The 28,000-nt window shown below is 36.0% G+C and overlaps 3 protein-coding genes across 3 annotated transcripts; all 3 read right to left on the bottom strand.

The window, feature by feature from the left end:
- Positions 1-128: 128 nt before the first annotated feature.
- LOC135684359 (zinc finger protein ZPR1) lies at positions 129-27,712 on the bottom strand. The gene is made up of 14 exons (XM_065199893.2): positions 27,398-27,712; positions 25,211-25,372; positions 16,328-16,418; positions 15,782-15,852; positions 14,835-15,099; positions 14,075-14,103; positions 13,129-13,195; positions 12,537-12,620; positions 12,140-12,216; positions 11,002-11,112; positions 10,290-10,379; positions 3,302-3,367; positions 1,325-1,422; positions 129-267 (listed from the first exon to the last, which is right to left on the bottom strand). Exons 1-14 carry the CDS (start codon positions 27,518-27,520, stop codon positions 264-266), a joined length of 1,338 nt encoding a protein of 445 aa, XP_065055965.2. The 5' UTR covers positions 27,521-27,712; the 3' UTR covers positions 129-263.
- LOC148957692 (cysteinyl leukotriene receptor 1-like) lies at positions 3,383-10,283 on the bottom strand. Its single transcript, XM_089114915.1, has one exon. It carries the CDS (start codon positions 7,214-7,216, stop codon positions 6,050-6,052), a length of 1,167 nt encoding a protein of 388 aa, XP_088971041.1. The 5' UTR covers positions 7,217-10,283; the 3' UTR covers positions 3,383-6,049.
- Positions 17,728-23,510, bottom strand: LOC135684360 (uncharacterized). The gene is made up of 3 exons (XM_065199894.2): positions 23,261-23,510; positions 19,772-20,020; positions 17,728-19,211 (listed from the first exon to the last, which is right to left on the bottom strand). Exons 1-3 carry the CDS (start codon positions 23,361-23,363, stop codon positions 18,295-18,297), a joined length of 1,269 nt encoding a protein of 422 aa, XP_065055966.2. The 5' UTR covers positions 23,364-23,510; the 3' UTR covers positions 17,728-18,294.
- Positions 27,713-28,000: the final 288 nt, after the last annotated feature.

Genomic DNA, 28,000 nt, shown 5'->3' with positions numbered 1-28,000 from the left:
GCAAAAAGAACGTTTTCGTTTTTCTGAGAAATTTTCAAATTTTACACTACCAAAACCTATTTTGAAAATGTAGGACATATGCACAGTATGCCTTAATTTCTATTATCTGATAGACACAAACTACTCTTAAATGTAATATTGTAAATATTGTAGCTAATTTCGAATATCATCATTCAGGTCGTTCTTTAGTTGAATAAAATCTTTAGACAAAAGTAAAGTAGTGCTGTCATCTGGGTATACATCGTACCTTGTGTTTCACAGAATTATCTGGAAGTAAACATATAAAAGTCAGATACAAATATGGATCGAGGAAAGAGCATCGAGGACCCTTCCAGTAAAAGCGGAACAGGTATCGAAAGCAGGACTATTTTCTTTGCTTCTATTTATGCAGTTATAGCTAATGTAAAAAGGTCATGTTCATTCTTGGGGATTCTGTACCTCCTCTAACAATACTGCGAAACGTCATCGAAGGTTTGTGTATATAACCAAACAAGCCTTGTATTTGAAAATGTTAAAGGAAAAAGGAGACACAGGCCCCCTTGGAGGCCCTCAGATTTCCTTTCCTTTTTTCTCAGAAACTTCCGTATAGTTTCAGAAGTTTCCGTATAGTGTGCCTGTTCATTTTCAACTATTCGTCCTCAGATCTTTGACTAAGCTCACAGGAGTAATAGCTAAGAAGCTTACAAGAATAATCACCCACTCTGAAAGCCCCAACAGAAACCTTATGAAGTTGCTGTCTCGCCATCCATTTCCATACATCTGAAACATTCAAAAGCCTTTACTGATTCTTCCCAGAAATGTGCACCGGTTTTGGCCAAAGTAGATCTGGTAATCATATACATAGCTATTATACGTTGGGAGCTGTCAACCAAAGAATTCCGGCCATAAATAGCTTTCCTCTGGGGCTAGCCTGAGTTCCAGACCCCAATGGGGCTCAGGCTATTGGGATCCCACAGGACCCCATGATTACTTAATGAGAGACTCCGTTTACATGAGACTAGTTACACAAACATCCGTATCCATTCGAGTTCATTTAAGCATTCTGTTTACACGAGACCTGCCCAATCATACTCATTTGAGTTCACCCACGAAAGCATACTCATTTGGCTACGGTCTTATTTCAACAAAAGAATAAAGAAGTGCCACACACAATACCTTGACAGGAAAACTTTTAAGATTTAAAAACGTCACTGAAGTTTGGTAAAAGTAAAATAATAGTTGGCTGGATTGATTTCAAAGAATATATTTCAAAAGAAACAGAATTATTATCATGATGCCGCACGTCGCAGACGTAATACGTATTAAGCGACGCGGTTTTCCTTACACTTTCATGTCATTTAAACCATATTCTTCGTTTTGCTGAAATGTTCTCTCGTATTTTTCAACTGTCATTTCAGGGTCGGGGTCTGGAGCATATACATTCTGCAAAAGATGAAAAAGCATTGCAAATAAATATGTAAGAACAGTGAAAGAATGTTACCAAAACAAATTGTTGAATAAATTGAATCAACGACATAAAAAGTGTGTGTACTTGACTCAAATAAATCAGAAAGTAATGGCCATTATAAGTCATTCTAGTTTTTCAATTCCAAAGTTGTAAGATAGTTTGGCAGATAGTAAGATAATTAGGATGTTGAGAATAACAACTTTTTATGTTGTCTTTTTGTGTAACTTAAGCAACATATCATTAATAGCAGGATTTACATAAAAAACACTTGCTTTTATTCCAGCTCGCAAAATAACTAAGGTCAGTGATAAGATGAACAAAGATGAGACTTTTTAGCGTTAAGCGGACTTTTACTGAAGTCCCTCGTGAAAATATAATCAGATAAGCGTTTTGCAACAAACCAAGATACTGTAACATAATCCTATCTCACTTGCTTTCGTTATAAACAGATTCGTGAATAGTTGTATTGATAATATGAATGATTTCTACGTGACAATAAAGCTATTCCATCGATACATCAGCAGAGAGCGAAAATATAAATATGATAGAAAACGATAGCCTCATTTGCCAACAAAGTGAGTGAGATAACCTTCACTTGCCGACAAGTGTGAATATTCACCGAAAAAGTATCATGATCAAAATTCTCGTTTTTGAGATAAAATTAGTGAAGGGAAGTGTCATCTTCTAACCATTGGGACAACCAAGATGATATTAAGATCATAGTCGGAGAGGGCAAGTTCATTAGGAGAACCCATAAACGACAATACTCTGGCAAGGGCATGCAGTTTTTGGCTGGCTCTTTTGCATATATTTGAGACGTGGCTTTTGAAATTAAGATTTTTATCTATTTTCAGCCCTAGCAGTTTTTCTTCAGAGCTTTCTTCAACAATGGCCTCTCCAACTTTGATTTTAATATCGTGTTGGTTTGTTCCAAAAGTTAGAAGATCTTCCCGTCATCAATTTCATAAAATTTGCTGGAAGACACATTGATAAAACAAAAGCATCAGTTTCTAGCCGTTCTAAAACTTATCTAATTGACAGTCAGCTGCGAAAATTCTAGTATCATCAGCAAAGTTACATACTGCGGTATCAGTCACCATGAAAAAGGAATCATTAATGTATAGATTAAATAGAAGAGGCACAAGGACTGATCCTTGTGGAACACCTGCAAAAGTTTCTAGCTAAGTGCTGTATGACCTTTTCTACCGGACATGTAATTATAAATCATCAAATGAGCATCTTTACAATAACCATAGGCATTTAATTTCGCAATTAACAGCTCATGGTCTATGCAATCAAACGCTTTTGAGAGATCCATTAGCAAGGCACCAACCACCCCTTTTTATCTAGGGAATTCTTACAAATATCCATTAATCTCAACAGCGCATGCTGTATGTTGAAACCGTTCCGAAAACAACATAAGTAGGGAACTGAGAACGTATCCGCGACGACAACCATCTGAGCATATAGAAGCCGTTCAAAGATCTTTGATAAAGCGGACAGCACTGTGAGAGTTTCGTTTTTCTGTGGTTTTATCACTTTTAAATAGCGGAGTTATGCCTCCTAATTAAAGATCTTCATGTAACGTTTTCTGGAGCAATGAATTATTGAACATTTTTGTCAGTAATGGTACAAAAATCCCGGTTGTGAAGTAAAACGTTTTTCAACATCGCATTTTACATTAGCTCAGCCTCAGCCTGTTCTTTATTTGTTCTGAACTTTTGACCAAGTTTGAGTCTCGTGTTCTAATAAAATTGTTCTTATAAAAAAGAGTGTAATCACGAGATAGTCTGGGTCTGTTCGATTCTTTTAAGCTTTTCTAATGAATAAATAAGGTATGTTATTTTTTCTTACCTGGATGTAACTGTTTCCAACCGGATCATCTAGAACAATTGTTACAAAGTTTTCACCTTGTATGATCTACGAAAAACAGCAATGAATCATTGAAAGTGTTGCCTTACATTTGTCCAAGAACAAAATCATCAAGAAGAATGCATTTATAAAGTAAACATTTTGGCGGAACAGAACTTGAAAATGGCTTTTAAAAAAGCAAACATTTTACAACATATTGGCTAAAAGCTTTTTCGTCTGTCACTCCTCAGAGCATATAAGGGTCCGAAAGAACACGATAAAAGATATATACCCAAATGTGGAACGAAAAAGGCCAATCGAAAAAATACAAGCATAAGACTGGTATAGTTGTCAATCAGTGCCGCGTGTCTAAAGAAAAATTACCACTGGAGTCAGAGAAAAACGAACTCCTTCTGTCCACTCATCGTGTACTGTTAATCGCGAAATGATAGATTCAGAAAAACATTTGCAAGATCAAATTTAGTCGTTGGAGTACCAAGTTGGACATTATTGACCTTGTATTCGGTGGAAAGTGGCATATTTTAAGCCATTTTATTATGCCGACTCTTTCGCAGTTTTTGGGGCACTTGAGTGTACTTGTTTATCGAAGGAATTTTGGCTTTTTAAATTAAATGAGAAAACGAGATGTTGTTTCAAACAATTTGCAGCATTTTTTGTTCCCTTACCAACATCGCAAATGGTTGGAAATGATGAGCTTGACGATTTGTGACACATTTTATTGAGTGAATTCTGATGCAATAAATCACTAAGTGGCCGCTGCCATTTTGCCCATTGCACCTCCAAAAATCTCCGAACAAAAAGTTTAGCATATTCCCCAACAAGAGTGAGGAAAATGAACAGTTCTAGACACCAAAGCGTAAAGAAAGTATCCTCGAGTTATAATATCTCACAAATTGATGCAAAGATGAACTTTTTTATTGCAAATTTTTCACAGGTACTTCAATCATCATCTCTCAATTTACGTGTTATTGCAAATGTCGATATTGTTTAGAAAAGGCAAAAATCAAAAATATTCTTGCATTTTCTATTTTCAGTATCAAATCTTAATACATTTTCCATAATTTCCCAACTAAAAGTCATCTTTTAACTTTTATAAACCTTCTGTGGCCATTTGAATTTTGGTTAGCTAAAACTTTTTGCTGCAATGGCGCCATTTCTGTTTCAGCCTGTGCAATACTTTTGCTCAATAAGTGTATGTTATAAAATGTTTGCCTTTTTCAAAGCCACTTTATAGAGTTTTTGACACAGCCAAAGATTGGGTCTGGCCTTCGTATTTTCGGACATCACCCAATAAAATAGAAGCACTGAAGGTGCTGAATGTCTAACTAGAGATAATTTGTCTTTTCTGGAGAGAGGTAAAGTCAAAAGAAAAAACACTGGCAAAAAACGATCTCGCATAAGGGCTCAGTACGGGAGATAGCAAGGGAGATAAAAAAACAAATATTTTTGAAAATTGGCATAACTTTGAGAGGTAAGCATACAGTGTCAGCTTGCTGTATTGATTTCGAAGGTCAAAGTTAAAAATATTTTTGGTAAACGCCTTTTTAAGATTTTTAAAAATATTTTATTGCTGCGTCTTCGTCGAGGTACTAGGCAAGGAAAAGTTTCAGTTGTCAAAAATCTGTTATATTTGTTTTTATTGCATAAACTTAATTTTCAAAATATCTTTGATAAAAAACAGGTCAAGACTATAGAATCAAAATCATCTTTCCACCATGGCCAGTAACTCGTTACACTAGTAAAGAATCTTTTACTATAATGCAAGAAAGTGGTGGAGATATACTGCAGTAAAATCTGAATGAAATAAAAAAATAAACACCTTGATCTCTACGTATACTGATACAAATCACCGGCTAAGCAAAGGTTTTCTGGGTTCAGTGTCATTCCGATTAAAATGAAATCGATGAAATAACGGAGTTTCAAAAAACAGGTTTTACTAAAAAGAATCTCAAATGGCAGATGATAGACTAGCCATGAAAAAAAACAAAACAACGAGAGTCGAGCTAAAGATTATCGACAGCATGACATAGAATATTGTTTGAAACTAAAAAGTTTACCAAATAATATATACAGTACACATTTTGATATAACAGGTTTTATCTAAGGCAGCTGTACAGCTTATGTGGACCATTGTTAGATAGAACTAAATAACGTTAAATTAAATTTAGAGTTTAATAAACTTTACAATTACCTCGTTACTTGATTGCTAGCATCTTGACTGAAATCTGATTTCATTTGATTTGTCCTTCTAATTATATATATACTGCTTAAATTGTTCTTGTTTCAAATCCTAAATGTTTTCATCAACTCCATATAATCCATTTTCTTGTTTCTAACACAAGGGGGAAAATTGGGACAACTTTCATTCAGAAGCCTCCATTAGTTTAGAAAAACCCTTGAAAAGTCCTATGCTACTCATAATATCCCACGATGCAGTTGCCGTACAAAAAACTGTGTTACAGGCATCGAAAAGGCGATTGGAAATCATTATATATTAGTTCACATTTGAGACGAGAAACAAGATAGGAGAGCTCTCTGAGAACAGAGGATCTTGAAAGCACAAACTGAAAGCCAAAGGCATCATAGTTACTTTCAATGTTTCTTCAACATAAATTACTTTTAATGTTTGATTAATAAATGAAAATGGAAATTTGTTTGTTTGTAAAAATACCTGGCCTAAATTTAATGAATTGCAAGTGTCCGCAGCTTTGATTAAAAAAAGGTCCAATATCAGTTTGTAACTTTATCTTCCACCCCCTTGTTGACAATTCCCAGCTCTTGAACATTATCGTTTTTCCGTTTAGTACCTGGAGTACTAAATGTCTTCAATGAATATGCATTCTTGCTTGATGATGACCCCCTAGACAAGGCAGCAACGGACCGTCCCATTTGCCACAATGAATTTCGATACTGCTCGTTGTAGAGGAAGTATAGAAAGGGTGTCACAGCACAGTACAAATAGCCCAGTGAGGCACAGACTAAATTGATAATTTGAATTTTTAAATTTTCATCTACGTTCTCAACTCCTCCTGCTAATAGGAATTCTTGGACATAGGATGGTAGCCAGAAGAGTTTGAAAATTGCAACAGTTATTAACAATAGCTTTACGGTGCGCAGCTTCCTCCGTTGCTCTTGACGTTTGCTTTCCTTGGTTTGATGCCCAGGCCTCTTTATCTTCTTTATGAGTACGTAAATAATCTTTGTGTAGCACATTGTTACTATAATACTCGGAACGATGTACAAAAGAACAAACATAGCACAATAGTAAATCAAAGAACCTCGGGACATTCCAACAGTCGTCACTGCCCACATATTGTTGCATTCAGGCTGCGCAGCAGCATCTGGATGGTCATCGTCGGTATAGCGCGGTTGAAGAATTACAAACGGTATCGCCAGTGGAAACCCGATTAGCCACGAAAATATTAACATAAATGTACCGTTTTTTCGATCCACCTTCACTTTGAATGGCTTTACAATGGCGCAAAGACGTTCGAGAGCGATGTGAACAAGGGACAAGTTTGCTGACGTCAGAACAGCGTACTCGAAAACAACCAAAATGTCACAACCAATGCTGCCAAAATACCAATCGCCCGTTCCTAGCTCAAAAAGATAGAGGAGCGGGAAGAAACACAGTAAAATGTTGCACACAGCAATGTTTATAACAAATGCTTTCATTACGCCTTTAAGCAATGCATACTTGTGTGTCAGGTGTATAACCAATGAATTCCCAATCATTGAGGTCACAATTATGGCTGGGAGTATCGAAAAACCGATTTTCTTGATTACAGGAGGGTACGGTTTATCTCCAAAAGGAAATTTAACAGTAGTAACAGGCAATGTTGGCGTCGAAGAGAGGTTTAAGGAAAGAGGAAAGTGAGTACTATTGGTCATGGTCATTTTCAAAACAAGTTGATCTTGTTGCTATCTGTTTCCACAAGAAGCGGTTTAAGAAGGAAGAAGAATATGACAATTCCTCGGTCTTCTCCTTGCCTCGCTGAAAATTTCTTACGTGATAAATTTGGCAGCAAAAATACCAAGCTTCAGCAGGCACGTTGCAATGCGTATAACTGCTGTGATGAAATACCAAAAAGCTTCTTAGTCTTCGTACTTTCTCCAGAAAGAAACATCAACACACTCTTGCCTTTAACACAGGATCTTGCGTTTCTCAGCTGCTTGTTTGCAGCCTTTCGGTTTGTTAATAATCTTTTGAAGCCAGGAGCAGTTTGTTGGTAACACCAGGTTACAACAGCTGCGAAAAACACAGCGTCATGCTAGATAGAAATACGTCAAAATATGCTCGTGCTGCATTACTCTTACAGAAGTAAATACAGGCAACGCTCTGTATCTTACCGGGGGAGGCTGCATATACCGAAAAATCTTTTAACAAAGACCCTAAAGAGCGAGTCACGAGAAAGTGAAAAATCATGACCCCCCTTTGATGGTCAACGTAGGTGTTTTGAATAACTTTTTATTACTAATAGGACCCTTTTGTTTCTTTGGATTGCGTCAACAATCACGCAGTTCCGCTCCACCTACGTTATTTTCTAATTAAGAGAAACCTCGTCGTGAAAGGAAGCCATTAACGTCTTTCATTCACGGAACACAAGGAGCAAAGAGGCACTATTTAAAGGCATTTGATTGGCTGGTATCATGCATCTTTCCAACAAGATTTCTAATAAGATATTTTTTAAATTATGAATTTAAATTCACATATGCTTTAGATAGATAGAAAGAGCGTTAAATGATAACAGAACTTCGTTCGATCGCCGTACAAGACATAAACAAGCCTTCGCAGGTTAAACTACAAGCACCAAAATGCATTGCGCCATGACGTAATTAGGGGAAAGGTTAATTTAAAGGGGGGCTTATACGGGGATGGGTTGCTTATAAAATAATTGTTGACGTCCAGAAGACATTATCAAAAGACTTCGTTTATTTCAGTAGGAATTTCATTATGAGCATTCAACTAATTATTACCAAAAGAATGAATTTTTGTGGCAATTATTACACACCTTACTACTTAATTCGTTGCCTTGTCTTAGCCAAAATCAAGAACCAGCTAAGCACAAAAATGAGACGAGAAATCTGGAAATTTTGTGGAGCATGTGCTCTAACTCAACTGTGAAAACCAACTATGACAAAGGCATTAGAAAAGAGTCCACCAAGAATTGGAAGGCTTGTTGAAAACAAACGCAACGATCCAGGTTTTCTTGCTTGGTGATTTCAAATGGGAAATAAGGGACAAATTTTTGACAGAAATGGGATGAGAATGAGAAGATCTTATTGAAAAAATCTAAAAAAGAGCATACTTGCTGCTAATTTTGTCAAACAGAAAAACTTGGATCAAAAGGGTCGCTTATTTTGTGTAATAAGATAGCACAAAGAAAATAAACAGTAAACTGATTAAAATTGTGCGCAAGGGAACTTCAAAAGCAAGATCAAAGACAGTTGTACCAAACAATTGGTACAGATAAAAAAGGCTATTCTAGAACAATTGCTTACAAGGAAACAGCTTAAAAGGGGCAATTCTAGAAGTTCTGCCCAAAACTGTCTGCTCACCAAGAAACGAGTCAAGAGAAGCGCAACGTGCAAGGAACGAGCTCGGCAGGTTTAATCTACATTTTTATCAAAGCCTACTGAATGAAATAAATGATAACCTTCGACGAAAATTGGAGAAAAATCTTTCTGGTTAAAAAACAAAAACCCTTAAAACGATCTACGAAGCCGAGGAACTCAAATAATATGCAAGAGTTCAAGGAATGGTCCATAAATATAAACACTACATCAGCTTTCGCCAGTGAAACGATCTTAATAAAAATCAAAGTTTTTCAAAAGCAAATAAGTTGACTCACGATGGGATCATAAGATCTTCACTTTCCCATAATACACTCTTTAGAGTCTTTGTTTATATCTATTGTTCGCACATTACAAGCATTGTTTGAACTCTCCACCATCGTGTTAACTAATTATAAGCACCCAACACATGGGCTCAAGATGCAGCAATAAAAGATCTTTAACAGGCTGGTATTTTTCAAAGCTCATTTCTTCAAGGTGCCTTATACGCATCGAGGCTAATTACCCGCTTGTTTTCAATTTTGCCAATTTCCTTGAATTGCCTACAGAATTTACTAAGATTGAGAACAACGTTGCACAGAGCGCTTTGTTAACCAAGTGAACCGGTTAGTGGTAAGAGTTAGTGTTATGAGGCTAGAAGCATAATTTTGAAAGTGCGAAATAAACGCACAACAGAAGAACGGAGCAAAAATTATTTGAACTCGAATATATAGGGTTATAATACTTAGAGTGGGGGATAGGATAAAACATGTTCTTTCCATCATAAGAAACAAAACTGCCCCTCGAAGATAACAGCCTCTTCGATCTTGTAGGTCTAGTAACACTGTTAAAACAAGCGATTCTGCCATCGGTCAGCATCTTTTAGACAACCCAGATTGTGCTAAACTCTATAATGACGATATGTTTCGAATAATTGGCAGAGCCCGGTCGTCTTTCCATCTAGCAGTTTTGGAATCGATCTACATACATACAAACGAAAAAGCCGCCATTGTGTAGATAGACAGAAGGAGTTTGTTTTCTCTCTTGGACTCCAGTGGTAAATTTTCTTTTTGCACGCGGCACTGATTGGTCAACTATATCGGTCTTGTGCTTGCGTTTTTCTGATTGGCCTATTTTGATCCACAACTGGGTATATATTTTTCATTGTGTTCTTTCGGACCCTCATTCTGACGTTTTATGCTCTGAGGGGTGTCAGACGAAAATACTTTTAGCCAATACTCTGTAAAATTTTTGCTTTTTTCAGAGCCATTTTCAAGTCATGTACCGCCAAAAAACTGTTCACATTTTTCAAGGGGAAATACTTAGTACATGGAATAAAAATTAACACTTTATTTAAAAGGAATTTCACTCAAGAAGGATTTTCCAAGCGGATAGAGATTCCGGATACAATACAAACCTGGTCTAGTTTTCCGACAAATTCTTTCATTTGTTGTTTGCTATCTGAAACAGCACTATCACCAGTGAAGAAAGGACATGATGTCTCTAGCTGATAAAAGAGCAAACAAAGAATTATGACATGTATCGAAATTAAAACTGAGCCATGATGAGAGAAAAAGGCTTTCAAGAAATTAAAAAAAAAGAACTTCAATTTTTTCTTAAGAAAAAAAAATATAATAATAAAATATTTAAAAAATGATAGCTCTCAAAATAAAGCAAACAAAAACTAGAATAGGTTGGAAGAATTATTAATAAATTTTATATTCAAATTTTCTGATATCAAATATTGGATACGAACTTGGGAACTTTAATACTGCATTTACTTTACTTATGACACAGTCACACACATGGTTTTAGCTTTGCATACTAGCCTTAGTTCTGCACATGCTAAAATAGACGGAACCTTCTTGTTTTGTCGTTTGGTTTTTAATATATTATTTTGTAAGTTAAGCTATCTATATAAATCAAGAGAAAGCACCAAAAAGTACCGCAAACAGAGAGAGCTAGCAAAGACAAAAATTTTAATTAAAAGAAAAAATCAAATTGGCTCTTTCCTCTCCGAGCGACGATTGGAACAAGAAACAGTAGCCTATTGTACAATCTAACCAATCGGAAATCAGGTGACAACCGAAATTGCTCGGGACCTAGTTCCTTCATACTTTAAAACTAACCTGTTCTTTTATTGACGTCAGCAAACCTTCGACTGTCGTAAACCGTCCACCAATCGACCCGGAACCAACTTCAAAGTCCAACTCAGGAATCAGCACTTGGCATGTTTCAGACTAAGTAAAGAAAGCTCTAATGATATTACTGGGAACAGCAGAAATTTCATAGCCCTTACTAGCCATTACGACATACATTCAAGTATATTTACTAGAATGTGAACTTAAAGGGCTGCATAAGCTGGATCCAAGCTTATTTGAATACGTTGTTAAGAGCCACCAAAACTTGTCACATGACACGTCTGCTGACTGGAATATTGTTTTATATTTCCAAAACTATTTTCAATTCAATCTAAACACAAAATTAGATAAAATTAAAATTCTGACCCCCATCAAAATATGAATGGAAAAAGCTACTTTTCTCAATAGTCTCCTAAACTCTCTAAATTACGATATAATGGTATATTGTGATATAACGCAAAAATGGCTAGCAAATTCTTAATTGGTCTGTTAAATAGCTTGACTGTGGGTAAAACTGGAGAAAAATTTTCAGAAAATTATACTGAACTTTCTCCTTAAAAGGTCAAAGGTAGGGGTGGAAAAAGTTGTTTCTAACTGGGACCGCAGTTAAAAAACAAATATTTTCTGTACTAAAAACTAGCCACACAGACAACTGCCATATAAATTGACAGTAGTCCTTTCCTTTCCATTGACTTTTGAAAATATTATTCTGGAGTAAGCTGCTGCTAGTAGATGGTATGCTGATCTGGTACAAAGCAACCGAATTAATAATTTTGACTGCGCTTCCCACTGATTCTATAAATTTTAGGCAAATTTTGCTGCAGCCCTTTTTTGTTGATCATTGCAGTTTGCTAAAGTTAAAACATTACGTCTTATATCTGTTAAGGATATTTCTGCGTCTTTGTGACCTAGATTAATCAGTGCTGACTGATTTATCAATTTTCTTTTTCTTATATTCCTTTTGGATTTATTCTTTCTGGATTTTGTGGAGTGGACTTTTTGATTTTTTTCTTTTGGGACCCAAAACAATTTCAAGGACAATTGCTCCCGTGGTCCGATATTTGTTCCCTCCCTGGTCAAAGGACGCAACTGCTGCCAATGACACCGTTTCAGTACGAATAATTACCTTGAGCACATCTCTGTTCAGATCTGAAGCATCTGTCATTTTTAAGGTAATTTTCACACCACATGGCTCCACCCCGCCTGAAAAATGAACATTCAAGATTTCGTAAAACAGTCATGTGCAGTTACATCGAAGTATAATGTGTGAAATTTAAGCTAGGAAAGAAATTTAAACCAGGATGAAAACAGTATATACTTAAATTTTTGGAATACACTTGATACGCGGTTTTCCTGGTGAAGGTTTAATTACAGCATTTTTCATAAGATCTTACAAAGAACTTTGCTTCTTCACCTTAGACACTTCATTTTCAAAACAATAAAATAGCAACTTTTCAAAAAAATTAATAATTACTGTAATATTTAAGAATCCCAGCAAACACACGAAATGCTAAATACGTTACCTCCAGATTTAACTTCGTTTGTTCGGTAACCGCATTTGTCACAATTGGTAGCCATAATAATCACTTCTTTGAAATGAGGTATTTCTTCAAAAGGCTAAGGAAATTCTTCGCTCATGATCATGGGCAGTTAATGAAGTCAACAAAACTTAGAAGCAATGTTAAGTAAACCGGCAAACAAGACCTTAATATTTAATCAGTATCCAAATATGGCGGAACACAGTTTATTCTAGCGCATTCATATCTTCATTGTCTTCGCCAAACACCCTCCAAAAGCAAAAGGCTGTATTTTCCCTAGCAATTCTTGGCACTTAGAGATTTTAGACAGTAGTAAACGTTCAATGAAAATTCACCAAAGAGTAACATAACAGATAAGTTATTTGGCTGTGGTCAGGCCAGACTCCTAACTCTAAAGTAGGGACAAATCAGAGGTATGGAACACTGGATTATAAATTTTAAACTATGAAATTTTAGTTTCACTTTTTGGATTTGAGGCTTTTTGAATAACCTTCACTGCCTTTAGGCTATCGATTGTGACCTTGGTGCATAAGCTGGCCACCTGAATTTATTGGAAACCGTTTATTGGAAAGGATACGAACAATTTTCATGTTTGTAACTGCTGGTGAGTTGCAGTTGTGGCAGTTGCAGGGAAACTGTAACACCTGGAACAACAACATGTCTGAAACAAATTGCAAGAATGGAACGCAGAATCAATTGCATAAATCAATGCATAAATGCTTAAATGGCTTAATTATCTGTAAAGATACAGGATAATTTCACAAATTACCTTATAGTGGTTCAAAAAATTAAGTATAGTTAAGGAGTTTAATTAATTCCTCTATTTCACTCGTTGATTCCCAAAGGGAATGTCTTACATCCTTATACAAATGCCGCAAGTTTTCTCACAAAGAAGAAAGAAAACGATGAGACTGGGGAAGAAACAAAAAAAACCGCAGGAAAAGACGATTCAAAATCTTCCCAAAAAGCAATAAATGGTGATCATTTTATTTTATTTCCAGCTTTGCCTGTTACGATCCAGCTACGGCACCAATCAAAGATCTTTGAATGTAACAATACAATGAGGATACGAAGCATTTCACAATTTAATATAGGAGTAATGGCGACTACCATTTCACAATTTGATATAGGAGTAAACAGCGCTATAATAAAAAAACGGGCTACACATTTATAGCCTGTGTTCCAGAACCCTAAGTTGAAAGTAGATGTCTGGTTAGGGGTCTTGAACACAGGCTACACATTTAGCACTATTCGAAAGTTAAAGGATTTTGGCTAGATAAAATATACTGCAGCAGCGGCAGCATTATTGCTTGGAGTTGTGCAATGCTTTCGTATCCTCAGTGTATTGTGCAACTAAAAATATATACAGTCTTGGTTGTATTACTTTTTGTGCAATAAGAATCCATCTAGGCTTTACTCTCGTCAAATTTGAATGAATACCCTGCTTGCTTATCAAATCATTTGTCTCACTTCATAGATATATCACAAAGTCACACAAAGTATAAACAGAAATAACATCGTACCTCCTCTTTCAAATCAAGCGGTTGTGATTCTAGCAAAGAAAAGATTCATTTAATACCTACATGGAAAATTACAACCCCTTACCAAATACGAATAGGTAATATAATATCAAAAATGGGAGAGACGAAGGAAACGACCTGAAAAATCTTATCCTGTGCAAACAATTTTCATAAATATAAACTACCAGCAACATATAAACATACATACAAATTGATTTCATTAATACACGGCCTCAGATTGTTTTTGTCCCTATCTGGCGAAATGTGATTTTTTGTTTATATAGATGACGTCATAAAAATACATTTTTCAATTTTTTTGACATAGAAAATATAATCCAAAAGAATGTCTCTGAATAAGGAATATCTTTAACAGAAAAATCGCTGCCACGCCACTGCATCTTTAACAGAAACAAATGCCAGGAAGCCATGTATTAAAAATGTAAAACAAGAAAGCAAGGAAGCCTTTATTAAACTGCTTTCTATTTCCAATAAGCAACAAAACGCAGTCTTCGTTCAGAATCGGCAAATAAGTTTCAAAAATTCTTCAGTTTTTGAATGTAAGCCAGCACCCTTCACGGATCTGTGGAACTCCTTATTCATTTTCAACGAAAGAGAAAGGAAACAAATATTCTGACACAAACAGAACTTACCTTACAGAAAAGGGATTTTACCCTTTTTTCGTGTCAATTAAAAATTATACATTGATGCAATAGCAAAATCGTTAATTCATGCTTAAATTTGCAATAGGTGCTCGCATTCATACCTTCTGGTTTTGGTTCAGATTCTTGTTCGACTTCTGGATCCTCTGGTGTCGTTTCGAAAAACCCAAGTTTTTCGTTCTGATCTGTAGTTCTATTGAAAAGTTCTGTTTTCGTATTCGGATCATTATTAGGGGCATGCGGGTTCTCAACATAACTATTTCCAGATATATCTTCTATGATCAAAGTGAACTCTTTCTCGCCGCGTTGGTATACCTTCACTTTCTCTATAAACGCCTCAATTTTTGCTGCTGTTTCTTTGTCAGTGACCTACAAAATAAGTCGTGAAATAATTCGTGAGCTAGAAAACGGTACGATTGCAACCGGCTGTAGCAAACATGGCATTGCTTTTATTCATGATAAATGATGGGGTTTCATTTCACGACTGACCGGTGAAGAGGGTTAAACATCTGAATGTCCTAACAGTGTTAAGTTTGCCACTGTATGCACGAGCGTAACGGATGCTAAATTTTTAGAGAGGCTTGGTATGGATCATGCCCGAATATTATTGCTCAATCGAGATAAAACAGTACGAATGGAGCCAAATTTTGTCTGATTAGGGGGGCTGTCGCCCTCCCACAGCCTAGGTCCCCTATGCCTTCCAAGAGCGTTACTTGAATACATTCTTGCCAAAATTTGAACTCGGAAACCTATCCAGGCAATACAATAAAAGAGATTCTAACGCTGCAGAAATCATAGCAAAATCACAATGTAGATACCAATTTTGGAACATAAATATGCCTATTGTCGAAGACAGACAGTAAAAACTAAGAAAATAAGTCAATTTTTCCAGAGAATCCTTTTGAACTTCAAAGCTACTCCAAAGCTTCCATGTAAATGTACCACGATTCATATTCGGCCAGATTTGGTCTACCCTACTTCCTCTTTATGAAAGTGATCTGTTCATGACGATCATGTCTACAATATAAACCCCTTATGTTTATTGTATTACCTTTCGAATCTTCTGCTGCTGTTCCAGCCCGTCAATCACATTCTGCAAAACCCCTTCAACAGTCGTTAACGCTATGAAAAAAGTATACGTTGCATAAAAGAATTTTTAAAAAAGAATATTCAGAACCCAGAAGTACATAAACACAATAAAAAATACAAAGCTTAAGCTGAAAAAGTGATGGCTAGGATGATGCTATTCTATGATTTACCGAAATTTGTAAAATTTAGAATACTTCCGGTTAAAATCTGGTAACAAAAAATCAGATTCGACTGAAGCGAGTCCGGGAAACATGGTCGTCATATTGTCAATGACTGTTAAGGAGGCCGATAAAAACTAAAGAAATGGAAGTGCTAAACAAAAACCACGCCCGTCCTTTTTTCTAACAAAGGTTTCCAAAGGTTGATAAAAGTTTTCGGAGAAAAAACTAGCAATTTTTGTGACTGTTCTACTGAAACAATCCATATATTGCACCTACAATGATTGATGAGAAAGAGTGTTAAAATAAAATACAAATAAAAAAGTTATTGCAGTGCTAGGCACTCTTACCTCCTTTTTGGCTGAAAGCCTCTGACTCCAGATCGAGTTCAGGTATTCGAAACGAGGCCGATGACTGCTTGACAACTTGCCGATTTAAATCCTGTCAAAAATATGAAATTTCGATGAGAGAGGGAGGAGGTTGAGTCATTCTTGAAAAGCTTCGAATTTGTGTTTTGTGATGGTGTTATAACAGATTCTGATATTTTCATAATTTGTGACCAATCTTACTTATGCTAAATTTTATTTATTCTTTGAAACCACTGAATTTAGAAGGTAAAGGCGATCTCTGGTTTAATTTCAGACTGCATAAAAATTCACACATCAGTATTGCATTGCTAGGAGTGTCAAGGAATGTCTCCAGGGTACGTCAAAAACATCTTGAACTTTCTAGAGGCAAAGAAATCGTATCTAATTTCTGAGCCTATAGAGGCAAGATATCAACATATCACGTGAAAAACGTCAGCTTGTTGAAAAAGAGTCATCGAGTTTAGAAATATTTAGATATGAATGTCCTTGAGAACTTACTCAAAGACTTCGAAATATCATTAAACGAAAAGACTACTTAAAAAGGCTTCTTCAGAAGTAGATAGTCAAACCCAGTTTTCAGATAGCGATATCGAGATGACTTAAGATGCAACTGGTATTCCATGGACCGTTACAGGTTCCTTCAAACGGTATCTTTTTGACAAAAAACCTATGCTAAAACCTGTTCTTTATCAATATATTTTGCAAATGAAAACTAAAATTTTAATCAAAATTAAAATGCTATTTACAAAATTCGAACATAGAGGAAAAAAACGTTGGTGTCTCAGATTAGGCTAATTTCAAGGCACCAAGAGCTGTAAATAATTGCTTTCTGAAGCTATAGCACAGCGGAGTAGCAAAGGGCAAAAAGGGTTTTACTTCGCAAACAAGTAGCAAATGGCAAGCCTGTCTTTTATAGAACAACAAGCAGAAGGCATTGGAAGAATAGTTTTAAAATGAATAGATGCATCATCTGAAGTTTTTGGATAGGGCGCCTGCCTTGAATACGGTAAATCTTCTATATCGCACCCCGAGGTTTACTGAACTTTTACATCCCAAATGGTTCGACTTTTACTTTTTAAGGGTTAAACATGTCACAAAGATGCTTTTGAGAGTTTGCCTCACAGAAAAAGAAAAATAAGTGAAATGGTTTATCATATTTGACGTCATATCCTCTACCCTCTTATAATATAAGAAATCATAAAGAAATCTGCAGGGTCCAATAGAGGGTTTACCGTTTTCTGTAGCGTATTATCCAAAAATTTACAATTTTTAAAAAAAGCGCCGAAGACATGCACCTTAAAGACACATATCATTAATTATCAAAGTTTGCTTCTATTGAAACTATATCGAAGAAGGCAGAGAACTACAAGAATTAGCAGAAATATGGTAAGAATAGTACATCAGTTGAAAAGCTGAAAAGAAACTGAAAAATTCAACAAGTTTAGTTCAACCTTAAGCACGGTCTACGGTATTGACGTTGGTTTTTTGTTTATAAATGATTAAACATTCATCCTTGTATTGAAGAAGATATGTCTTTTAATAATTCTTAATATCAAAAGTTCTATTCGATATGATAATATCTAGAAGAAAGTAGTGCAGATTTTGGTACACACAATACCAACAGGAAAGTGAAGAAGAAGGTTCCAGTGTGCATTCTATCATGGAAACACCACGGCATATTGAACAGCTGACTAAGCTGTGGGCCAATTTTCAGAAAAAGGCCAGGTTTTGTTTGCAATGTTGCTATTAGGCAGTATGACAAAGGATCTGACGGGAATTAAACCGACAAAAAAGTTAAACAAAAAGAAAATGTATTGTTTAAAAAACATGAATCATTATCTACAGATGGTTTATAAAAATAGTCAATAAACTTGTGTTCTTCAACGTTTAAACCAAGAATTGAAGAGTCCACCATCAAAAGCCCCATCAAGCGACTTATAATGGTCATCTCAAAAACTTTCTGTGCCATAAGAATCAGTTGTCTCTTCACCATAGCCGGTGCCATCGAGTGTGCCCTTGGGGGCATATTCCTCGCCAAAGGCATCAAGATCAAGGCTGCCATCCGTCTCGTAAGCACCTTCGGAGTTATCACCTTCATGGTTATCACCTTCATGGTTATCACCTTCATGGTAATCACCTTCATGGTAATCTCCTTCATGGTAATCACCTTCATGGTAATCACCTTCATGGTAATCTCCATCTTCGTGATGATCACCCTCGTCAAGGTACCCATCTTCTTCATGATGGCCCCCATCTTTTTCATAATGACCCCCATCTTTTTCATGATGGCCCCCATCTTCATCATGGTAGCCCCCATCTTCATCACCATAGTCCCCATCTTCTTCAAGGTAGTCCCCATCGCCTACATGGTAATCCCCATCACCTACATCGTCAAGGTTATCTTCTTCCCACTCCTCCCAGACTTCATCATCATGTTCTAACATGCCAAAGATATCATGTAAAAGGCCATCTGATTCATCGTCAGTTAATTCCAAGACCTCCTCTTCCTCTTCGCTAGTCACGTTGTAAGTCGCATTACCAATCACCGTGGAGTTATTTTCCCAGAACCAGTCTTCACCAAATGTGAGCCAATCAAACGGCAACCAGTCATCACCTTCAGCATCAGTTGTATTGACGCCTCCTATCTTATCTTCAGGAATCTCTTTTTCCTCTTCATAGCTTTCATTGCCAAATATATTTTCAATAACGTTGTGAAGTTTGCTTTTAAACGAGCTGAAAAGACTTTTGGTGTCATTTTCATCGTTTGGGTCCTTTTCATCGAAACTATCATCTGGTTGTTCTTCATAGTATGTGTCTTCACTATCCCAATCATCGTACCAACCATCGTACGAATCATCGTAAGGGTCTACAATAATTATATAATCATTTTAAAATCAAGAAGGACAACAAATCTGGCTTGGGGCAGATATACACTGAGCTTCAAGAGCAAAATCATAATATTTGAAAGTGGCTATGGTTCAAAATATTTGTTTTCGAAAGTCAATGCTTGCAAATTTATAATATCACGAGCTGCTAAATGCTGCTTTTACAACTTTTCGTTAAAATTTCAGGATTGTCTGAAGGCTCTACCATATTATAAAAATTAGTGACAAAATTTCTTGTAAATTGCATAGTAATTTCGTGTATTTTTTAATTCTTTTCGACTTGAAACACATTAAAATTAATATGAAAACTAAATTTATGTTTCTATGCCGACGTGCTAATTAATTGAATATTAACTATAGCAGTTTAGAAAATAATTTTACTTTTACTGTTCATCTTTGAGTTTGGATTTGATCCAAGATTTCACAAGTTAGAGATATTTCTAAAGAGATATTTAGATATATTTATCTCTATAAATGGTACTATAATTATATTAAAACTTATCACCCTCCAATCACCATTAATTGATTACTCTATGGTTACCTGGATTTGTAAGAGTCTTGATCAACATATCAACATCATCTTCATTGGGGCAGCTATTCCCATGTAGAAAATCAGATTTGATGGTATTCATGTACGACATCATTTGGTTACGTGTTGCTTTACACTGACCACAGCTTGCTGTCAAATTGATTTCCCTTTCAAGACAGCTGACAAGCTGCTCGATACCACATGTTTCATTTGCTTTCAAAATTTCGGGAATGCATTGATCGCGAAGGTGCTTGGCGCATTCTACAAAACAAATATCGAACGCACATTAAGAATCGATACACACTTTTTATAAGAATACCCAAAATTTTGCTGAGCCTCAACATTCTTAATTTGACTTACTTTGAGCCAAAGATTTTTGTAAAGTTATTCTCAAGCGACAGGGTATTAGGTATGTAAAGTTATTCTCAATGTGAGACTGAGTCGCATTATAGTGTAAATGACTTGAAGGGAGGATACGTCTATTTCAATACATATTCTTCATAAAGCTTGGGCCTTGCATTATCCTTAAATTACTCTTATTAAAATATTAATCGAAAGAAAACAAATCATATCTGTACTTGAAAAGTCTAACAATGCTTTACGAATAAAGATTAAAAGTAAATAAAGACAATTAAACGCATCTTAAATTTATATTAAATGCATCTTAGGTTTATTCCTTTGGGTAGGAAGGGGCCAAAGAACTGGGCATGCCCCTGGACCCGGAGTGGCTCTGGGCGCCCCTGCTTAACGGGTATCATACAACTAGAAAAACAGAAAATTGTTCAAGACATGTAGGCCCTAAATATTCAAGAACGATGGATCCCCTTTAGACCAGGCTGTACTACTTTCTGTCTCTTAACCCTTGAACAGTACACTCTTTTTTTATAAGAACCAGTAAATTTGAGCTTAGGCTGATTGTTCTTAATTTTTTCGAAAATCTGAGGCTGGATTGTTCTTAATTTGTTCTTAATTTATAGGGTATAAGCAGTGCGATTTCTAGCTTTTCGTTCTGGGGAGGTGTTCAGGCCTCTTTTGCCAACAAAGTGCGTGAGACAACCTTCATTTGCCGCCATGTTTGAATATTCACCGAAAAAGCACCAAAATATGGCAAAAAATCCTCGTTTTTGAGATAAAACGTTGTTCAAAATTTCATTCTACAGTAGCTCAGCCTCAGCTTGTTCTTAATTTGTTCTTACCTTTTGACCAATTTTGAGGCTCGTGTTCTTATAAAAATAAGAGTGTAGTATCAATGCGCATTTCTTTCCCGTCATTTCATCTATTTTCTGGTTTCATTCACAATATTTGGGGGTTCTTGTTCAGTTAACTCCATCACTAAACGACCGTGAGCAACCATTTGAAGATTTGTGTCCTCTGTTGTTATTTACATTCTTTCTTTTATACAAACAAGATAACTTTAACCATAGTCAATGCTTCAACAGTGGCTTAGTGTTCTCATTTCTTGACAATTTGAGGCTCGACATTGATTTTTCTAATTTCAAAGACCAATTTATAACAGTTTTACAAACATTTTCAGTAGCACGGTGGATTTGCTGACAAATTCTGCTCTGATTTGTTCACATGGGAGAAAAATTTCAGACAAACACGATTATTTCTTAAACTTGCCATCTAAGGATAGCCACGTTCTCACAATGTTATTAAGTACTTAAAAAATCTGGCATCAGTGGTGTAATAAAGTTTGCTCTTGTATAAAAGTTTACAACAAAGCAAACAAAAAGCAAATTCCCCAACAAGTTCCCTCTACCTCCACATTGTCCTAAACAGTTTAGTGAAAAAGATAATCACCTTTTCCCAACATCGCAAAACTTCGCTCAACTCGATTAAACGGTTAGTAACGAACGGAAGGGCTATTTCAGGTGACGAGTGAACAAATAGCGCGCCCGATATGAATAAACAAACGAAATGGCTTAGTGGAAACGCGATAATGAGTGACGTAGAAGAAAGAACGATTACGTCATAAAATCTACGAGACATTTAAATCACAATATCCATAAAAACTTTAGTTTTAGTTTTTTTGCAAGGTTTCATTTTCCTTTTGGCTTTTTGCACCGTTTCACAAAAATAGTAGTTCTAAAACAGAAGACAAATTTTTCAATATTAATTTCCAATTTTTTAGAAAATTGCAATTCAAACGTCTGCAGAACAACTTGCCATCAAAATAATGACTTAAGAAAGCTGTATGCATAATTCATTGCGTATATTCTTTTCTTTTTTTAATGATGACGCCACGTGAAAATAAAGACATCAGTTCTATTAGTCACGATATTCAGGATATTTTGATATATTCAAGGCTAATTTCATAAGAATATCATATAAAATGAATATTTTCTACGGTCAAGCAACCGTAACAGCATGAAAAGTGTCACATTCAAAGGTATTCGTTGGCTAGAAATCGAATGAAACGAAAAGCTAAAAAAACGCCTAAGATAGCAGCTTACGAAACAACCTTATTTGCAAGAAAATCTTTTCTACCAATAACAAGGTTTGATTTTCTCAAAAGTTTAAACAACATAAGAACATACCCAGCCTCATACTCGGCCTTAGATGAAAATTAAAAGAAGAAAAGCAATGCGTGTTTTATAATTTACTCCCATGATGATGATAACAAAACCGAGCGGATTTTATCAGCTTATCAACAGTGCTACTGAAAATGTCTTGCCAAGCTGTTATTAAGGGGTCTTCGAAACCATCTATAGTATGCAAATGAAGTTGTATGGAATAAGGGCACGTTATAATCTTAAGAGCACCAGAGCCTCAATTCTTCAGACAGTCAGGAAATTCGAGCCTCGGAAGAAAGGAAACTTTTGCTTGCTATGAAAAGAGTGCTCATTTTTGTAAATTTGACTTGGTCACAGCAAATGACTGCAGTGTCTTGGAGTGCCTTTACAAGGCACAACTCACAACTTCTAACAACAAATAGCGTGTGAGATTTTGAAATAAAACAATCGGATTTCCACCAAATATTTGCGAATTTAAAATGGAGTGCTTCGCCCCTCGTTTTCTTTCATTCATGAGACACAAGCATGTATTGAAGGATCAGAGTCACTTCAAATAACCAATAATGAACAAGGAGTTACTATTCAACGTAGCAGTTATGTTTATGCATCGTTTAAAACATACATCGATAACAATGGCAATGTGTTTCATGCTCTTGATTCATTGCCTCGAGGTGGGTTGGAAAATTGCCAGTTTTGAGGTGGGAGTGAATTGACAACTGAGATGCTTGTTTGTCAAACGGGCCGCTTATACATAAATAGAAATTTTCATCGATAACAATGGCGATGGAAATGTGTTCCATGTTCTGGATTCAATGCCCCGAAGTGGGCTTAGAACCGTGCCACACTGGTAAATAATAATTTTCATTAAATAGAAATTTGCATATCAATCTAAGAATTATTCCGATTCTTGATAAGGTCATCGCTGAGAAAATTAATAGTATACAGTTCAAGTAAGGTGGGTTTAATTATGCTTTAAACAACTCACCATGCTGATTCTCTGTGGGCCAGTGGTTGTCATTTAATACCCTTGGAGCTGGCATGCCATGGATCGCCATCACGGAGACAACGATAAACACGAAAAACTTCATCTTGTGTGCTCAGAAAATACTTGCATGCAACTGCTTTCTCTTCGGTGTGTGTCGTACATAGGTCCTTCGCAGACAATAAATATCTTTAAAAAGCACCCGATGACAATACTTCTCACCTTCGTCTCCTGTTGTCAGCTTATGGTAGTGACGTCACTGTGCCTATTGTCTTGAGCAATATTTCAACTGTGAGCTTAGTTTGACTTGACAGGCAAAGCCTGACCTACTGTGCGTGCGTAAACATCATGATGACTTGGGTGTAAATGCGTCAAGGATCCATCACACCCTAGCTTCCCCTCGCACATAACACCGCTGTTGGTTTCACCGACGATAATAAAACAATGCCTAATTTTGGATCTCCGTAATGAATGGGGAAGCCTGCAGCCAGACCATGTCTTGAATCTTTCATCATAAGTGACTGACTGACGGTATCTCCAATCCATTCGGCACAAAGATAAGATTCCCGTTTTCTTGCAAAAAAATTTCTGGGGATCGTTTACTAAAGGCGAGAAGAAAGTCCCCATGCTCATGTTCATTCCCCTGCTACCTAAACAAAAATTTTGCTTTTCCATTCCCCCCCCCTCCCCCCGAGTTTGATATGAAGAATATCCATATTTTTCACATGGAGTAGAAAATGGAAATGATCGACTTTTGCGGAAAATAAAACAAAATGCTTGACAATGCTGCTGCATCCAGAAACTTTATTCAAATAATTTTGAATCATGTTCCTAGATTATTGCCATGGTTAGAGATAAGAGAAAATTGTTTCTAAAATATCCTTGAGTAATGATATGAATTTGATTTGATATGATATCCTGGCACAATTCTATGATGTTACTCATAATTCTCTATCATTCCTCTAACAATCTAGCCAAGAATCCTAGTAGATGGTGCAGCTACTATTAAAAATTCCATGGTACCATCTTCTTGGAAATTCCTCTTTTATCAATGTTGCCCTGATACCCTTAATTACTGCCAAAACATTGTTCCCTGAAAATTTTATTTTGAGCTCTGTTTTCATTTCTACTTTCAAAAACACCCTGCAAAAAGGCTGCAACATTTTAAGGCAACTATGGCCTTGAAACACCTTGAAAACGACATTTCCATCAAGGGTACCTTTCCAAATGCAGAACTGATCACAGAACTGAGTCTCCTAGGACCACATCCATAGAGCAATTACTAAAGTTCTAAAAATGCAACCTTTCAGCACAGATACTTTTCAGAGCTTTTTCTCTCAATGTTAAATGCTTTCCCTATTTTCATTGGCATTTAACAGCTTTTTAAGTGAAAAAAGCATAAAATCTTCTAGATTGAAAGGGGAAAGCGCTTAGCTTTTAAGAAAGTTTACAAACACTTGCCCTCTGTTTCAAGAATGTGTAAATAACATAAATTCTTTATCAATTGATCACTACAGGTTGTTTGAAATCCAAGTTAAGAAAGATAAAATAAAGTCTCTACATGCTTCAATTAATGATAAGATAAATACAGAGACAGGCCTCAGACAACTGTTCGTTTAATGGGAAGACAGAATTGAGTCTGGAGAAAGGAAATACAGCTGTCAGTCAAGGCATAGAATCAAATGATTTTTTACAAGTCAGGCACACAAATTATCAAATGAATAGGGGCAGAGAGTCATGGTCAGTAAAAAATACAGGGGGAAATGAGACAGGGAAGATTGAAGTAGCTAAAGATTTTCATGTTTGTTTAATACACACTTTTCTGAAGCATATTGTTCAAATCATTGTATTCTAATTGATTATAAAAAACATGATTTATAATGAATAAGGAGCTTTTTATTTCTCTGTAAAACCAAAGAACGTTTAGAAATACCTCTGATATTAAAAACACACCTTTAGGCCTGTGATTTTTGTTGTAATTCGACTGCCTTTATCTTGAATTGGTCCAGCTGATTGGATCTCATTATTCTTGTTACCACAATGGGGGCATTCAAATGAAATTAGAATAATTTCTTTAAAGAAAGGTATCTTTGTAAAAAGCAGTCTTGTTGTACCCTAAAATATAAAATAAATTTCAAGTTCTAATTCAAATAAGTAAAGTGCTCTGTTGCTAGCTTTGATGACAAAGGCAAATATTATCATATTGTTGTTTCTTCTCTAATTTTTGCAAAATTTGGAGTGGACGTCCCCCTGGCCCAATCCTCCCCAAGCTCTGTTGTGCTTGATTGTGGATAGCAGACAACAGGAAGAGCTCCCCACTTTCTCTGTCATACAGGATTTTTTAGAAAGAGTGTGCCATAGATCTATGCAACTATTTGACAGTAGGACATCAAGTAATGTAAGGTAATTGCCCATTGAAACTAATTGTTGTTAAAATTACGTTTTGCAAGCACTTTTCTCAATTTTGAATCCTCAAAGTACAACTAAGCAGTGAATCTAGGGAATACACAACAAATAAAGAAAAATGTTGGTCAGTATTTTAAAATATGAAGCCATGCCGATGAAATTATGTATGAACTGACTTCAATGTATACACTAGCTTGCACCATTTCCAAAAAACAAAAGACTGAAACACACAATCAGATTTAACAGGCCTTTTTGTTAGGGATTGTTCACAAGGGTGACAAAGTGCCAATCTGTTTAAGCTTAGAGGGACACTGCCCATTCAACAATAATTGTTTAAGGAATACCCAAGGACCTAAGGAGGTATTCACCACCAATTTGAAAACGAGCTGTTTGATACAAGACGAGTTTCATGAATAATGAGACAATAATGCTTTGTTTTCATTAGCAATTTCACCTTTCATTAAGGAATACTATAATTTATGGGAACTAACTTGTTCCTATAAATGCTCCTACTGTCCTTTGCAGAAGAGGTACTACTTTTTTATCAGGGTGGTCAATAGCTTGCCCTATTACTTTGGCACGGGTGTTGTAATTAACCTGCATGAAACAAAAAGGCCTGGTTTTAGAAATTTTTCAACTGAAAGTTTTCAGCCAAAAATTGACTGTATATTCATGAAAAACTGATAAAAACTGATCAGTTTTTATAAGTTTTTCATGCATGATTGACCATAAGTTTTTGACTCAAGAAGATGAACACATCCAACTTTGGAAACTCAAGGGTATAAGGTTATTATCCCTTAGCATAAGACGCATATGTCTTTAGCGCTGTTGTGAACACTTTGAAAACAGGGTAAAAGTTACTAACATGGTAGAATATAAAAGGGTGGAAGGAAGAGAAAGCACATAGAAGGTAACTTCAGATTTATAGGCCATCTGACGCTTTTTTGCAGAGTTCATCTGAAAAATATGGGCACAAGACATGCGTAAAAAGAAAAATTTGGAGAGAAAAGTGTTCGAGAATCAAAAGATTTGCTTGACATATAGTTAAAGTAGTTCCTACTTTTTGTCATGCGGAATTATTTCAGGTAAACATAAGACAATAGAATTGCATGATTTTCATAATAGGTCCCTTGCAATATTGCATTCTCACAGCAACCGGAATATGGTAGAAGCAAAATTAACTTGCAGTTACATTCTTTACTGGTAAGCTTTAATTATGAGTTTCAACTTTCTGATTGATCTTTGTCTTCATGTAATTTGCACACCTAATCTTTCCCGTGCATTTTTTAAAAGCTTGATTTCCCCTCCAATATAACTATAACTGAATTTCTTTTCCTGCTCATAAAAAATCGTAAAAGACAACCCTGAGATATCATTTTGTCCTAAGAATCTTGCGCACGGTAAAATTTGATTGAAATCAATGGAGATTCGAATGAGCAGAATTTTGTACGAAAATGTCATTGTTATTCTAGCGAAGTGAAAAATTGGATCATGCTTGTATTTTAAGTAGCTTTTTTCTTTTTTTATGTGTACAGAAATCATGAGGGCTTCAAGAATCATCATATCTTCGGGGTACTTTTTCATTGTGTGTTGATCATGTCAGACGCAATATCAAATTGAGCCTCATGAGCAATATATATGTAATTCGGTTCGGATGCCATTGATACAGATTAGTATTTCTTGGTCGTGATAAATAATCAAACAAGACATTGATATAAATATGACATGTATTACCTCTCTCTCGCAACTTGTACACATGCTTTGGATTACGCTGGCTTCTTGATCTTCATCATCAGCAGTAAGGTTTCTGAATAAAGGAACGTTCTGGGACTTTTCGTCTGTGCTCTCTAAGGCCATCGTATTAAAAAACAGACTTTAATTATCTAGGATATTAACTCCAATACCTTGGTAATATGTCAGTTCCAAGGTTTACTTTCTATCCCTGGCCTAAAACGTGATTTTAGGATTTTTACCGCTTCGACTTTTACCAACGTGCAAATCGTGCACAATTTCCAGAAGCTTCATGTTAGGTAAAGGTGGTAGCATTGAAATTAGGGTGGTACTCCAAAGTACGGTTAAAGTAGCCCACCTGCAGACTCTTGAATTGAATTGCAAATGCTTACCCTCCTGTAGAAAGTCTTCTGATGAGTTGAATGAAGACCCCGTTTGCACTGTGCCGGATAAAATTTATCCGCACAGTGGCGTACCCAAGGGGGGGGGGAATGGGGGGTCCGGACCCCCTACTTTTCTAAAATAAGGTCCTCGAGATTTGTGCAAAAAAGATTTTTTTTGGGGGGGGGGGTAGTATACTGTATGCTTGTGTCAATAACAATTGTA

Source organism: Rhopilema esculentum, chromosome 21 (assembly GCF_057945365.1).
Source record: "Rhopilema esculentum isolate cy_ngs chromosome 21, ASM5794536v1, whole genome shotgun sequence".
Taxonomy (NCBI): Eukaryota; Metazoa; Cnidaria; class Scyphozoa; order Rhizostomeae; family Rhizostomatidae; genus Rhopilema; species Rhopilema esculentum.
The sequence above is the reverse complement of the archived record's forward strand: the minus strand, read 5'-3'. Positions and strand labels throughout refer to the sequence as shown.